This window comes from Cherax quadricarinatus, chromosome 1 (genome assembly GCF_038502225.1).
Source record: "Cherax quadricarinatus isolate ZL_2023a chromosome 1, ASM3850222v1, whole genome shotgun sequence".
Classification (NCBI taxonomy): domain Eukaryota; kingdom Metazoa; phylum Arthropoda; class Malacostraca; order Decapoda; family Parastacidae; genus Cherax; species Cherax quadricarinatus.
In genome coordinates this window covers 16,935,236-16,949,281 of record NC_091292.1, presented here as the reverse complement: position 1 = coordinate 16,949,281, position 14,046 = coordinate 16,935,236, and the positions used below count along the sequence as shown (strand labels likewise).

General features: G+C 38.0%; 1 protein-coding gene across 3 annotated transcripts in view; it reads right to left on the bottom strand.

The window, feature by feature from the left end:
* Window positions 1–14,046, bottom strand: part of LOC128684947 (glutamate receptor ionotropic, NMDA 1-like) — a 36,071-nt gene that overhangs the window by 19,920 nt on the left and 2,105 nt on the right. For all 3 annotated transcript variants that reach the window (XM_070099343.1, XM_070099397.1, XM_070099459.1), the window contains exons 2-5: window positions 12,583–12,683; window positions 11,533–11,623; window positions 10,882–11,040; window positions 237–322 (exon numbers count right to left, since the gene is read on the bottom strand). In XM_070099343.1, the coding sequence (XP_069955444.1) occupies window positions 237–322; window positions 10,882–11,040; window positions 11,533–11,623; window positions 12,583–12,659 (413 nt within the window). In that variant the 5' untranslated portion in view covers window positions 12,660–12,683. The remainder of the gene's footprint in view (window positions 1–236; window positions 323–10,881; window positions 11,041–11,532; window positions 11,624–12,582; window positions 12,684–14,046) is intronic.

Sequence of the window (14,046 nt, the reverse complement as noted above, 5' to 3'; positions counted from 1 at the left end):
CATCAATATTGGATACGCAAGTCCCGCATAACACTCAGACGGTCATATCGTCACATCCATACTAACTTGTGGGAAATACTTGTGGGAAATAATATTTATTTGTAATCATAAATACTTATATAAAAAACTGCAATTTTGTTATAGTGCAAATGATACAATGACAATCATAACTTGTGTAATGTTGATGTAATTTCATATTTATTATTTAATAATGAAATTAAGAAAAGGTAACTCACGGGTTGATGAATTTGTTCTGGAGACGCTGAGTCCACAAGATTACAGTGACCATAACCGTCACCGTCAACAATATCATACACCACATCTGCAGAATAAATTTACAGTTTCTTGAAGAATCACTTAAAAGACGCCTCAACGATCTCTTGCTTGATTTCCCTTTGCTTTTTAATGTCAAGTTAGGCACTCTAAGCACCCTGGTACGTTAGGTAGCCGGTTCTAGAATTAATTAACTAGATATATTTCAGTTTGAGAAAGATATCCCCGTATTGCATAAATAACTCCAGTTTTCTGTACTTCAATTCAATTCAATTCAAAGTTTATTCTCTATAAGGATTACAATGTTGAGTTTACAGAATTTGGTTATTGTGTGGTTTACATGTAGTAAAATAATGATTACAGAGTGTACCACTAGAACACCTAGCATGGCTAGGCATTTCGGGCGGACTTAGTTTAATTCTTTATTTTAAAATATTACAAATTATGAGGTAAGTTGGTATTATGGCTAAGTGACTAAATACTAGTTTGTGAGTTTAGCAATGTGAATGCTTTTGTTTTGGCACAGTACATAGTTTCAGTATTGGAGTATCACAGGATTCATTATTTTAAGATTGAGAATTTTATTTTGTCAATTTAAATCTAGTTATAATCTTGATCTTGTCAACAACCTATACCAGACTCTAGTGCAATTGCAAGTACCATTTCAAATTGTATTTTTATATTATAAGTTTATATTATAATTCCTACCATCTGTCCATTTAACTTTGTTTACTATTACTTAATTTTAGTCCCTTATATATTTTCTCCTTTATTTTAGCTTTATATAACTACCCTAGTTTATATATTCACAATTGTTAAAATAATCAAGGTGCTATTCTCAGGTGCTAAAGTAGAATAAGTTCACAATTTTGCCATTATATTCCAAAGCTCATTTATTTGATTACCACTTTATTGTTCACCACAACTTATATTAGTCCCTTTTATATTATAATTTTATGCTATAATTCTAACTTTAAAAAATTACCTTTATAGTACTACCTACTATCATATTCCCAAGCTCCATTATTTGATCATCACTTTATTTGTATTAGTCCCTTTTATATTGTCTCCTTTATTTTAGCTTAAAAAAAAAAAAAAAAAAAACTACCTTAGCTCATTATTTTACATTTGTTAAATAATTCAGGTGCTATTTTTTAGCTTAAGACTATTTACTTTGTTTTATACTTAATTCTAACTATAGATTCACTACAAATCTTATGATTACAAGCATTGATCCTGATACCAACCTCTTATTTAATGACTTAAATGAATCAAACAGTTACTGTAATTACTACACTGCAGAACAATCAAAGGCACTTCTCAGTGCCAACAACAACATAACTATCTTTAACTACAATATCAGATCTTTAAGCAAGCATTACGATGACCTCATAGCATTACTAAATTCCTTACATGCCAATATGTCCATCATTACACTAACTGAAACCTGGCTAAAGCCTGATACTACAGATGTCTATGCCATTCCTGGTTACACAGCCATACACAACTGTAGGCCAGACCAACAAGGGGGTGGCACAGCCATATACTACTCAGACCAACTAGAATGTATCACTAATACTTGCACAAGGGATGAACATGGGGAATATATAATAGCTAAATTCAAATCCAAATACCTACAAAAACCTCTCACATTGATAAACATCTACAGAGTTCCACAGTCAAACATTAGCCAATTTAGTCAAAACCTAGGAAGTATGATAACTGATGCACGCATGAACAAAGATCACTTACTACTCTCAGGTGACTTCAATATAAATCTCCTGCAAGACCAGGACCCACACGTTACTGAATTCACAAACACAATGAGTAACTGTATGTTACTACCAACAGTAACAAAACCTACAAGAGTTACAGAGACTAGTGTTTCCCTACTTGATCACATCTGGACCAACACCATATCCCCTTTAAAATCAGGCATAATTACAGATAATACCACAGACCACTACCCTACTTTCCTCATAACAACTCTTGGTAAACTACCCCAAGACACTACTAAAGTCACCTTCAGACTTCACAATGAGGCAGCCATTAATAACTTCACAACAGCAGTAGCAAACATTGATTGGCACACTGAGCTAGAAATCTATACAGATATTGACGAATGTATTAATAATTTTCTAAAAAAGACCCAATACCTCTATAACAAGCACTGCCCTAAAAAAACTAAACAGATGACAGCTAAGAGACTGAACAGTCCCTGGCTAACACCCAGCATTCTCAAATCCATAAATACAAAACACCAATATGAAAAACAGTACAGAATGGGTCACATAACCAGAGACCAAACAAAACGTTACTCGTCAATCCTAACCAGCCTGATAAGAAGGGCAAAAAAATTGTATTATGAGAACAGATTATCCAACTTACGAGGTGATATAAAAAAGACCTGGAAAACCCTATCAGAAATTCTGGGAACAAAAAAGATATCACGAAATAGCGAAATAAAATTAGCAAAATCAGATGAACCCCAACTCCCACCAACAGAAACAGCAAACAGACTCAATGATTTCTTCTCCACTATAGGACAAAACCTTGCCAATAAAATCCCAAGCTCAGATACCCCACCAAATGACTACCTCACCGGCAACTACCCGAACACACTGTTCCTAGCTCCGACTAACCCATACGAAGTCTCCCTTATTATCAACGCACTAAAAAACAAGGCAGGAGATTTAAATACCTTACCACCCTTTATATACAAAAAAGTGTCACAAGTACTATCACCAATCATTGCAACACTCTTTAACAAATCCATTGAATCCTCCACCTTCCCTACAGTACTCAAAATAGCAAGGGTCACCCCGATCCACAAAGGAGGAGACCAAACAGAGTTGAATAACTATAGGCCAATATCTAACTTACACCCTCTCTCAAAAATCTTCGAAAAATTAATTCATAAACGAATCTACTCCTACCTTATCTCCCAAAACATACTCAACCCCTGCCAATTTGGATTCAGGCCTAATAAAAATACTAATGATGCTATTATACACATGCTAGAACATATATACACTGCAATAGAGAAAAAAGAAGTCCCACTGGGGATCTTCATTGACTTACGTAAAGCTTTTGATACAGTTGACCATGACTTGCTCCACGTAAAATTGTCACACTATGGTATAAGAGGGCACTCCCTCAACTACCTCAAGTCATACCTCAGCAACAGAAGCCAATATGTGTACGCAAATGGGGCAAACTCTTCTGCGCAACCAATTACAGTTGGTGTCCCACAGGGAAGTGTCCTTGGCCCTCTTCTCTTTCTCCTATACATAAATGACCTTCCAAATGCTTCGCAATTACTCAAACCCACACTATTTGCAGATGACACTACATACGTCTTCTCTCACCCGAGCCCAGTCACGCTAGCCAATACTGTAAATACCGAATTACAGAAAATATCTACCTGGATGAGGACTAACAAACTTACACTAAACATTGACAAAACCTACTTCATTCAGTTTGGTAACAGAGCTACAGATGTCCCTCTTAACATAATGATAAACGGATCACCTATCACAAAGCTAACAGAGGGAAAATTCTTAGGAATCCACCTTGATAATAGACTCAAATTTCATACACATATACAACAAATTTCTAAGAAAATTTCCAAGACTGTAGGCATACTATCGAAGATACGGTACTATGTTCCACAGTCAGCCCTCCTGGCCCTATATCACTCTCTTATTTACCCCTATCTCACCTATGGAATTTGTGCATGGGGCTCAACAACAATTAACCATCTCAGACCACTAATTACCCAACAAAAGGCTGCAGTTAGAATGATAACAAATTCTCACTACAGGCAGCACACTCCACCAATATTCAATACACTAAACCTACTCACCATACAAAACATCCATACTTATTACTGCACCTATTACATACATAGAACACTTAACTCTGATATTAACCCTCCCCTCAAACATCTCCTTGCCAACCTCAACAGAACACATGACTATAACACAAGGCACAGATCACTCTTTGATGTTCCTCATGTCCATCTCACACTATGCAAAAACTCAATGCACATAAAAGGCCCTAAAATCTGGAATTCATTACCTGTAAATATAAAAGAAACACTACCTGTTTATAAATTCAAGTCTCTTCTCAAAGATCACTTACTCACCCAAAACCAAATAAATACTGAATAACTGAACCTTATAAATTGTATATCTTAAATGTTTCTCACAATTATATCACATAAATGTTAAACCTAAAACCGAATCTAACTTTATTATTTTTTAAATACACTACCTAACAGAATACTTCATACGACTGAATGTACAACAATGCATGCAACCATATGACCTGTCTTTGTAATACTCACTTGTGCTTTATAGTAATCTGTTTACATTAATGTTTTATCACTGATTTCATCATTGCTTAGTTAATCTTAAGTTAATTTTAAGCCAGCCCGTAATGCTATGCATAGTATAAGTGGCTTTGGCATGCTGCTCTTATCTGTATTTTTTTTGTACCTCTGTATGTGTGCTCAAATTGTTAATAAATAAATAAATAAATAAATAAATAAATAAATAAATATTTGTTTATGGTCAAATGGGTGAGTGAGTGTAAGTGTGAACCACCAGGTGGTATTCGTGTAGTTAGTTGACGGGGTGTATCAGGGAGATAAGATGTTTTCTAATGGTAGTTTTGAAGGTGATGAATGTGTCTGCAGTTCTAGAGTTCTCAGGTAGGGTATTCCAGATTTTAGGGCCTTTGACATACATTGAATTTTTGTAAAGGTTTAGTCGGACACGGGGAATGTCGTAGAGATGTTTGTGTCTGGTGTTATGCCTGTGGGTTCTGTCACAACTATCAAGAAAGCATTTTAAGTCAAGGTTGATATTGGAGTTTAAGGTCCTGTAGATGTAGATTGCACAGTAGTAAGTGTGGATGTACTGAACAGGGAGTAAGTTTAGATCTATGAAGAGTGGGGGGGGGGTGTTGCCAGGGATGGGATTTAGTGATTATTCTTACTGCAGCTTTTTGTTGGGTTATTATTGGCTTTAGGTGTGTTGCTGCAGTTGATCCCCAAGCACAAATAGCATAGGTGAGGTATGGATAAATAAGTGAGTGGTATAGTGTGAGAAGGGCATTTTGCAGCACGTAGTATCGTATCTTGGAGAGGATCCCAACTGTTTTGGATACTTTTTTGGTTATGTGTTGGATATGGGTGCTGAAATTCAGGTTGTTGTCAAGGTATAGGCCTAGGAATTTGCCCTCATTATGTCTGGTAATTAGAGTGTTGTCGATCTTAATGTTAATTTGTGCATCTCCTGCTCTGCTACCAAACATAATATAGTAGGTTTTGTCAGTGTTAAGCATAAGTTTATTGGCTGCCATCCAAGTCGATATTTTGATCAGCTCCTCGTTAACAATGGTGTTGAGGGTGGCAAGATTAGGGTGAGAGATGACATAAGTCGTGTCGTCAGCAAAGAGAATGGGTTTCAGGTGTTGGGATACGTTTGGAAGATCATTGATGTATATGAGGAAGAGCAGAGGACCAAGGACACTTCCCTGCGGAACTCCAGTATCAAGTGGCAGTGTTGTTGATGCTGTGTCTTTAATGGTGACATACTGATACCTATTAGTAAGGTAAGATTTGAAATAAGCAAGCGCATGGCCTCTTATACCGTAATGGTCAAGTTTGTGGAGTAGGATGTCGTGGTCTACTGTGTCAAAAGCTTTTCTTAGGTCAATAAAAATTCTTAGTGGATATTCCTTATTTTCCAATGCTGTGTAAAGCAGATCTAGCATTTTTATGATTGCATCATTAGTGCTTTTATTTTTCCTGAATCCAAATTGGCAGGGGTTGAGTATGTTTTGTGCCGTTATAAATGAATATAGTCTCCTGTGCACGAGTTTCTCAAAGATTTTGGATAGCAATGGTAAGTTTGATATTGGCCTATAGTTGTTTAAGTCTGTAGGGTCACCACCTTTATGTATTGGTGTAACCCTTGCCATCTTGAGTAGTTTCGGGAAGGTGCTAGTTTCTAGTGACTTGTTAAAAAGTAGTGAAATAGCATGCAAAAGGACATGGGCCGCTCACTTGTACAGTAATGGTGGGACATGAGACAGATTCCCTGAGTTATTTTTAAGTGACTTTATAATCTCGGTGACTTCTGTGGGCTCAGTTGGTGCAAGATAGAAGGAATTTGGGAAATTCCCATCTAGGTAGTCCCCGGCATGGGCATTGGTATGTGGGATTTTATTGGCGAGATTAGATCCTATGGTTGAGAAGAAGTCGTTTATCTTGTTAGCTGTGTCAGTGGGATGTAGTGGTGTTTCATTAGGTTTATTTAGGACAATATTCTTGTTTTTTTTCAGTTTGTGGGTCCCTAGAATCTGAGAGAGTGTTTTCCAGGTCTTTTTTATATCTCCTCTAGTGTCTGTGAATCTACTGGAGTAGTATAGTTGTTTGGCTTTTTTTATTACTTTGGTGAGAACTGATGAATAGTGTTTAAGAATATCTTTGTGTATTAAGCCATGTCTATATTGCTTTTCATATTGGTGTTTCTCGTCAATGGATTTCAGAATGGTGCTGGTTAGCCATGGGCAACCAAGCCGTTTGTTTGTGATCTGTTTAGTTTTTATAGGACAATGTCTAAGTAATTTGTTAAGAAAAATGTCTGTCCAGTCATCAATACCATTAGCCTTGGAGAATTCTGTAGGCCAGTCAACAGTCTCTAGGTCAGCTGTGAACTTCCTTATTGAGGCCTCATCATGGAGTCTAAATGAGACTTTGTTGTATTCATGTGGTGGTTTACTAATGTTTGTCAGAAGGAAGGTAGGGTAGTGGTCTGTAGTGCTATCTGTGGTTATCCCTGATTTAAGGGGGGCTAGTATATTGGTCCATATGTGGTCTATTCTGGTTGCACTTGTCTCAGTGAGCCTGGTTGGTTTAGTTATTGTTGGTATGAGAAGTGTGTTGTTCATATTGTTGATGAAATCAGTTACAGGCTGATCATCTAGTATGCCAAGGTTGATGTTGAAGTCTCCAGCTAAGAGAAGGTGGTGCTTATTCATTTGTCTGTTTGTTATTAGTGACTTTAATTTCTCACTGAAATTTGGGATGTTTGTGTGAGGTATCCGGTAAATGGCACCGATTGTTATAGGTGTCTTAAGGTTTTTTACAGTAAAATTAGCAAAAATGTATTCCCCATATTCATCACTAAAGCAAGTGGTGCTAATACAAGACAATTGGTTAGAGTAATAGATTGCAATACCACCCCCAACTTGGCTTGGTCTGCAGTTGTGAATTGTTGTGTATCCTGGTAGGGGGTAGATATCTATTGTGTCCTGCTTAAGCCAGGTCTCAGTAAGAATAATGCAGGAGAAGGGTGTCTTTAGTGATTCAAGGAGTGCCAGGAGGTCATCATAATGTTTGCTTAAGGACCTGATGTTGTAGTTAAGTACTGATAGACTTTTAGCATTGTTTAGGATAGTGCTGGCTTGTGATGCTGTGTAATAAAGGCAGTTACTTTCCAATAGGTTTTGATTGGGTGTCAGATTATGGAGGTTTAGATCAGGGTCAACGTGATCAATCATCTTCTAGGTTTAAATTATGGTTATTTATATCCTGAGTTGTGTGTTGAGTTCTAGTACTGATATCTGTAGTGGTGGGAAGTTTGGACAAGTATATAGCTAGAGTATTTTGGTCATACAGAGTATAGTCACTACTACACATAATGAAGTTGATGTTGTCTATGTGTTGTGCTGGAATGAACTAAAGTACAACTAGGTATAAACTAGTAATATAAAAATACAAATTAAAAATAGCACCAGTCTCTCACTAGTAATTGCACTATGGTCTAATATAATGAATTTGGTATTGACTATAGTACAACTGAGTTTAATCTAATAATATAAAAAAGGCACAAGACTCTCAATTGTAATTACACTAATTGCAATGGGCGCGATAGCGAAAGTGCAGTGTGGATAAACTTATAACCATAATTTTTAAAGGGGTAGATCTGTAAGCCAGCGGAAGGCCTCGGACATATGACGAAAACTTCCACCGGCGGGTCATCATATGACTAAGACCCTCGTCAGAAAACACCTGTCCTGTTTCCTGACGAACCTGACCTAACCTGCAGAGTGTGGCACAAGCTGCTAATTCAGCTAAATATTAGTATGATAGATCTGAGGCAAATCAGAAAAGGCACTCACAAGTTATCACATGGAAATTAACATCCCAATTCAATAAAAAAAATGGCAAATTAAGCGATACACTACCAAAACCAATTTAAGCCTTCCATTAAGAAACAGCCAATTTGAAGCCATACCGAAAAGGTATACTCTTGTTATCTCAGAGAGAACAATATACAGTGCCAAAATACACCAGCACATTAAGTTTGAATCCACTCAGAAGCTGCATTATCAAGTTATCATTAATGAGGTTATAAGAGGCATTCAGGAATTTTCGCATAAAAAACAGTATTTCAATCCTCGCAGTTTTCTCCATAAAATGACAGACAGGGACTTACATAGGGACTTACACTGGTCAAAATCCAGACTGTTCTGCCAGTAAGACTGACAGTGGTTAAGGAATACATAAATATGTAAGCAATTACTATATAGGCTCTGAGTATATAGCATTTAATTTTTATAGTAGTTTTAGAGGCAAACAGACGTTAACTAAGGGCACTAAAAAATTACATGTATATTTAACCTAGGAGAACCCAATAAAGTCAAACCCTGTGATTTATTCGTGATCAGAAGAGACATTTTCCAGTTTTTCATGGAAAGTAATATGTTTAATAAAATTTACACAGTAAAGCTTACACAACCTAAAATCAATGAGACGGAGTATAAACACAGAGGTCGTCCCACAGTTACTAAAAACAACAGACATAGCCCTACTCCACAAAGGGGGCAGTAAAGCAAAGAACTACAGACCGATTGTGCTAACGTCCCATATCAATAAAATCTTTGAAACGGCTCTAAGAAGCAAGATCGCCACTCATCTAGACACCCATCAGTTACACAACCCAGGGCAGCATGGGTTTAGAGCAGGTCGTTCCTGTCTGTCCAACTACTGGACCACTATGACAAGGTCCTGGATGCTCTAGAAGACAAACAAAACGCAGATGTGGTATACATAGACTCTGCAAAAGCCTTTGACAGGTGTGACCATGGTATAATAGCTCACAAAATGCATGAAAATGAATAACAGGAAAAGTTGGTAGATGGATCTATAATTTCCTAACAAACATAACACAAAGAGTAGTAGTAACCAGAGTAAAGTCTGAGGCGGCTACTGTGAAAAGCTCTGTTCCACAAGGCACAGTACTTGCTCGCATCCTGTTCCACATCCTCATAGCTGACATAGACAGGGTTATAAGCCACAACACCGTGTCTTCCTCTGCAGATGACACCCGAATTTGCATGACAGTGTCCTCCACTGAAGACACTGCAAGACTCCAGGTGGACATCAATCAAATCTTTAAATGGGCTGCAGGAAACAATGTGAAGTTCAATGACGAGAAATTCCAATTACTCCGATATGGAAAACGTGAGGAAATTAAAACTACATCGGAGTATAAAGCAAATTCCAACCACATAATAGAGTAAAAAACTTATGTAAAAGACCTGGGAGTGAACGTATCAGAGGATCTCACTTTCAAAGACCATAACATTGTATCAATCGCCTCCGCTACAAAAATGACAGGATGGATAATGAGAACCTTCAAAATTCGGAATGCCAAGCACACGATGACACTCTTCTTGTCACTTGTTCTATCTAAGCTGGAATATTGCTACACCCTAACAGCACCTTTCAAGGCAGGTGAAATTGCTGACCTAGAAAATGTACAGAGAACCTTCACGGCACACGTAAGTGCGATAAAACACCTAAATTACTGGGAACGTTTGAAGTTCCTCGACCTGTACTCCCTGGAACGCAGGCGGGAGAGATACATGATTATATACACTCGGAAAATCCTAGAGGGATTAGTACCAAATTTGCACACGAAAATCACTCCCTATGAAAGCAGACGATGCAACATCCCCCCCCAATGAAAAGCAGGGGGATCACTAGCACGATAAGAGACATCACAATAAGTGTCAGGGGCCCAAGACTATTCAATTGCCTCCCAGCATACATAAGGGGGATTACCAATAGACCCCTGGCTGTCTTCAAGAAGGCTTTGGACAGGCACCTAAAGTCAGTACCTGACCAGCCGGGCTGTGGTTCGTACGTTGGTTTGCGTGCGGCCAACAGTAACAGACTGGTTAATCAGGCCCTGATCCACCATGAAGCCTGGTCACAGACCGGGCCGCTGAGGCATTGAACCCTCTCCAGATATACTCCAGGTAACCAGATAATGAATTCTCCAGCTAATGTACAGAATTAAAACAAGTTTGCCTCTACACAGCCTAAACCCCACAAAAAAAAGTCTTATAGGTTTCATAAGATACATCTGCCATTTAAGAAAGATGCTGTTCAGAAATGTTTTCTTTTAATCAGGGGGAAGCTAAATCTAATGTTACACATGTGTCTTACTCAACGACCCACATGGGCTTAGCGTTTCACATATATTAATGCTGACAGACTATTATTTAGTTAGCAGTGGTTTGTCTTACCATGGGGGTGAAAGGCTTGAGGAAGCCAGCCAGGTCAGCCTGTGGGACGGGCCGCTTGTAAGTGAGGATCTTGTCGTTGATAAAGAGCGCCACGCTGGTGTCTACAGCTCTCTGCCTGCTAGCGTCCATGTACATCAACGTCCCAGACATATCCACCTCCTGTTGTACATTGCCTCACGTCAAGTTTAGTTCAATTGTCATCCTTCATGGTGCTGTATAATTCAACTCATTTTTGCTTCTTAAGTAGGAATAATCAGTGAAGAATGTTAGCTTGTTGGTGAGATTATTGCCTCCAAAGACTGGAAAAAGTACATTTATTGTATATAATTATCGAAATGTACATAGCAATCAATACGAATTTTGTGACTCAGTATCGAGTGGCGGTAAGTAATGAATCAGCCATTCATGTATAGGTTTAGTGCTGAGTATGTTTCCCGTGATCTCACTCATAGTGAATCGGCTCTGAAAAAGTTATTAACCAGGAAAAACAACTTGCCATGTCCACAAACTGTCACCGTGAAAATTATTTGTTCTTAACTCGCGTCAGAAACTGAATAGACCACCAATTGTATTACTGACCTTGTGTGTGAATTGACTACTAACTTTAATACTGATCTTAAGTGTGACCTGATCATCAGATTCAATACTGACCTTGCGTGTGACCTGACCCATAATGCCATTCCAGGTGCCATTGTCCAGCTGGATCCCATAGACATGATCGTGTGGTATCACGTAGTCCACACTGCCGGCACAAAAAGAGTCAAACTTGGCATGTTAGTTTAATAGTTTAATATTATTATTATGCCCCCATACTTATCCTGTGAGCGGTAGTCACCCCATACTCATTCTGTAGGAGGTATCCACCCCATTCCTATCCTGTGGGGGGTAATCATCAGTCCTAATGAATATCCAGAAACTGTCCACAAGTGTTCTCTTCCGCATTTTATCGGTATCATCACATAATGAACAAACACTTAGGACAATTATGGAAACGTATCAGTGCTGGAATCTTATTTATTCTATACATAGGGCTTGAGAAACAGGTTTATATAGGGACTAGAATATGTAAGGTAAGGTGGAATTTAGTGAGGTGATCCAACAAATGTTGGATCACCATGTGACGTAATTGGGTAGCTTTATAATATATTGGCTAAATATCTGAGAAAGGCCTGCCTAGGATGGGCCAGCATGTCTATCACAGGTGATGTCAGTGTTTAGAGGCATCCCTCATTCCAATAATAAATAAAATAGAGCAGAAAGCAGATTGTTATACCAATTCTACTACATTGACACACATGTTGAGTAAAAGGACACAAGTGCAACTAATGTGACATTTTATTGTGGCAACGTTTCGCTCCTGGAGAGCGAAACGTTGCCACAATAAAATGTCACATTAGTTGCACTTGTGTCCTTTTACTTTACATATTGTCGGTAATTCTACCAACTTTATTTGACACACATGTTCCCCAACTTTCACAGGTCCTGTGTATTACCTTGATGGGTTTACTGCTTCAACTGGTTAAAAAAATACTGCCGTCAAACTGTGCCATTATTAAAACTAAAGGGTTTCGTTACAGAGACCAGAGGACTGCTAATGAGACCAGAGGATGGCTAGCGATACCAGGGGACGCTAACGAGACCAGAAGACGGCTAGAGAGACTGGAGGACGACTAGAAAAACCATGAGGTACCAGGAACTCACCAGGTATTTAGGTAGGCGGCGAGGAGGTTATGGATGTAAACAAGTGGACCGAACACATGCATAGGACCTCCAGACATGTTGACGCTGATGAATCCTGGAAACTACAATGAGAAGCTCTTAATAACGGGCAACGAAGTGCCAGAAGATCGAGAGGTAATCATGTTTGATCCAAGAATGGAGCTTAGCTCAGTCTAATCGTTAACGAAATTCAAAAATAATCGCGGTGCCAATAGGGTCAGGTATGACTAGTCCAACATTTTCAGAATTCACATTGTATTTGTTAATATAAATATAGGTTGCGTTTGGGACCCCTTCCATCAGTGTCCTTACCACAGGTCGGAGAAGTACTAGGCTTATGTGATCTCTATACATATCTTTATTTGTAAGATATTTCACCTACACGAGGCTTATCATGCAAGTGAAACGTCTTGCCAATAAATATTACCTTTTACTACATGTGTTTTCAAACTTACATTAGTCACTCCTAACTTTAGACAACCCGAGGGAGCAGCAGCGTCAGCACTGCTAACGACCACAGCAGGAGCTACCATGATGGTGAGATCCTTAGTGTCTCTCTACACTCAAGACAGTGAGGGGTTCACACCTTCCCAACCTCGTATCGAAATCAATCATCCCGTTGAAATAATTGGTTTCTATCTGAATATAAATATGAATATTTAATAATTTGTTGATTGCTTCCCAATGATTGAAAAAATATAAAAAATTTAGACTTGCCAGCGAAGAGCCAAAACACAAGGTCTGTATAAATTTGTTTTAGTTAATTAACTTTTTATTGGCAACATGGCTGAGTGGCGAGAGAGTTTGCATTACATTTCCAAACTTCTTTATTTAGCCATCCGAAAAATATTTTACGAATTTTAAATAATTGCAACATATTAATTATGATTAATATTAATATTTTAGTGAGTCAGTCCACATTGAGAATGTAAGAGGAATGTAATACTTTATGTACTAGAGGTACACAGTAATATCTAATACGTAGTTATAATTATAACCATAATTTTTAAAGGGGTGGAGGTTTAGCGCTTCCTTTTGATAATAATAATAATAATAATAATAATAATAATAATAATAATAATAATAATAATAATAATAATTTAAAGGGGTGGACCGGTAAGCCAGTAGAAGGCCTCGGTCAGATGATCAAGAGCTCCAGCTGCGGATCATCATACGACTAAGACCCACGTCAGGAAGTCTACCTACCTAACCTAACCTAACATTATGTATGGACACCGCACACTAAGAGGTATGTCATCAGTTTATTCTACAAGATAAAATCCACTACATTGCTCCATACTTAAACAGTTAAATTAGTGAGCTTTAAACTTAAGACTGCATATCACCTGTATACTAGCAATTAGGAATAGAACTTTAATATTTTAAAAGAGCTACCCCCCCCCTCATGGGAAGCTCCTTAATGGTGGAAGGGGCTCTTGATCAGAG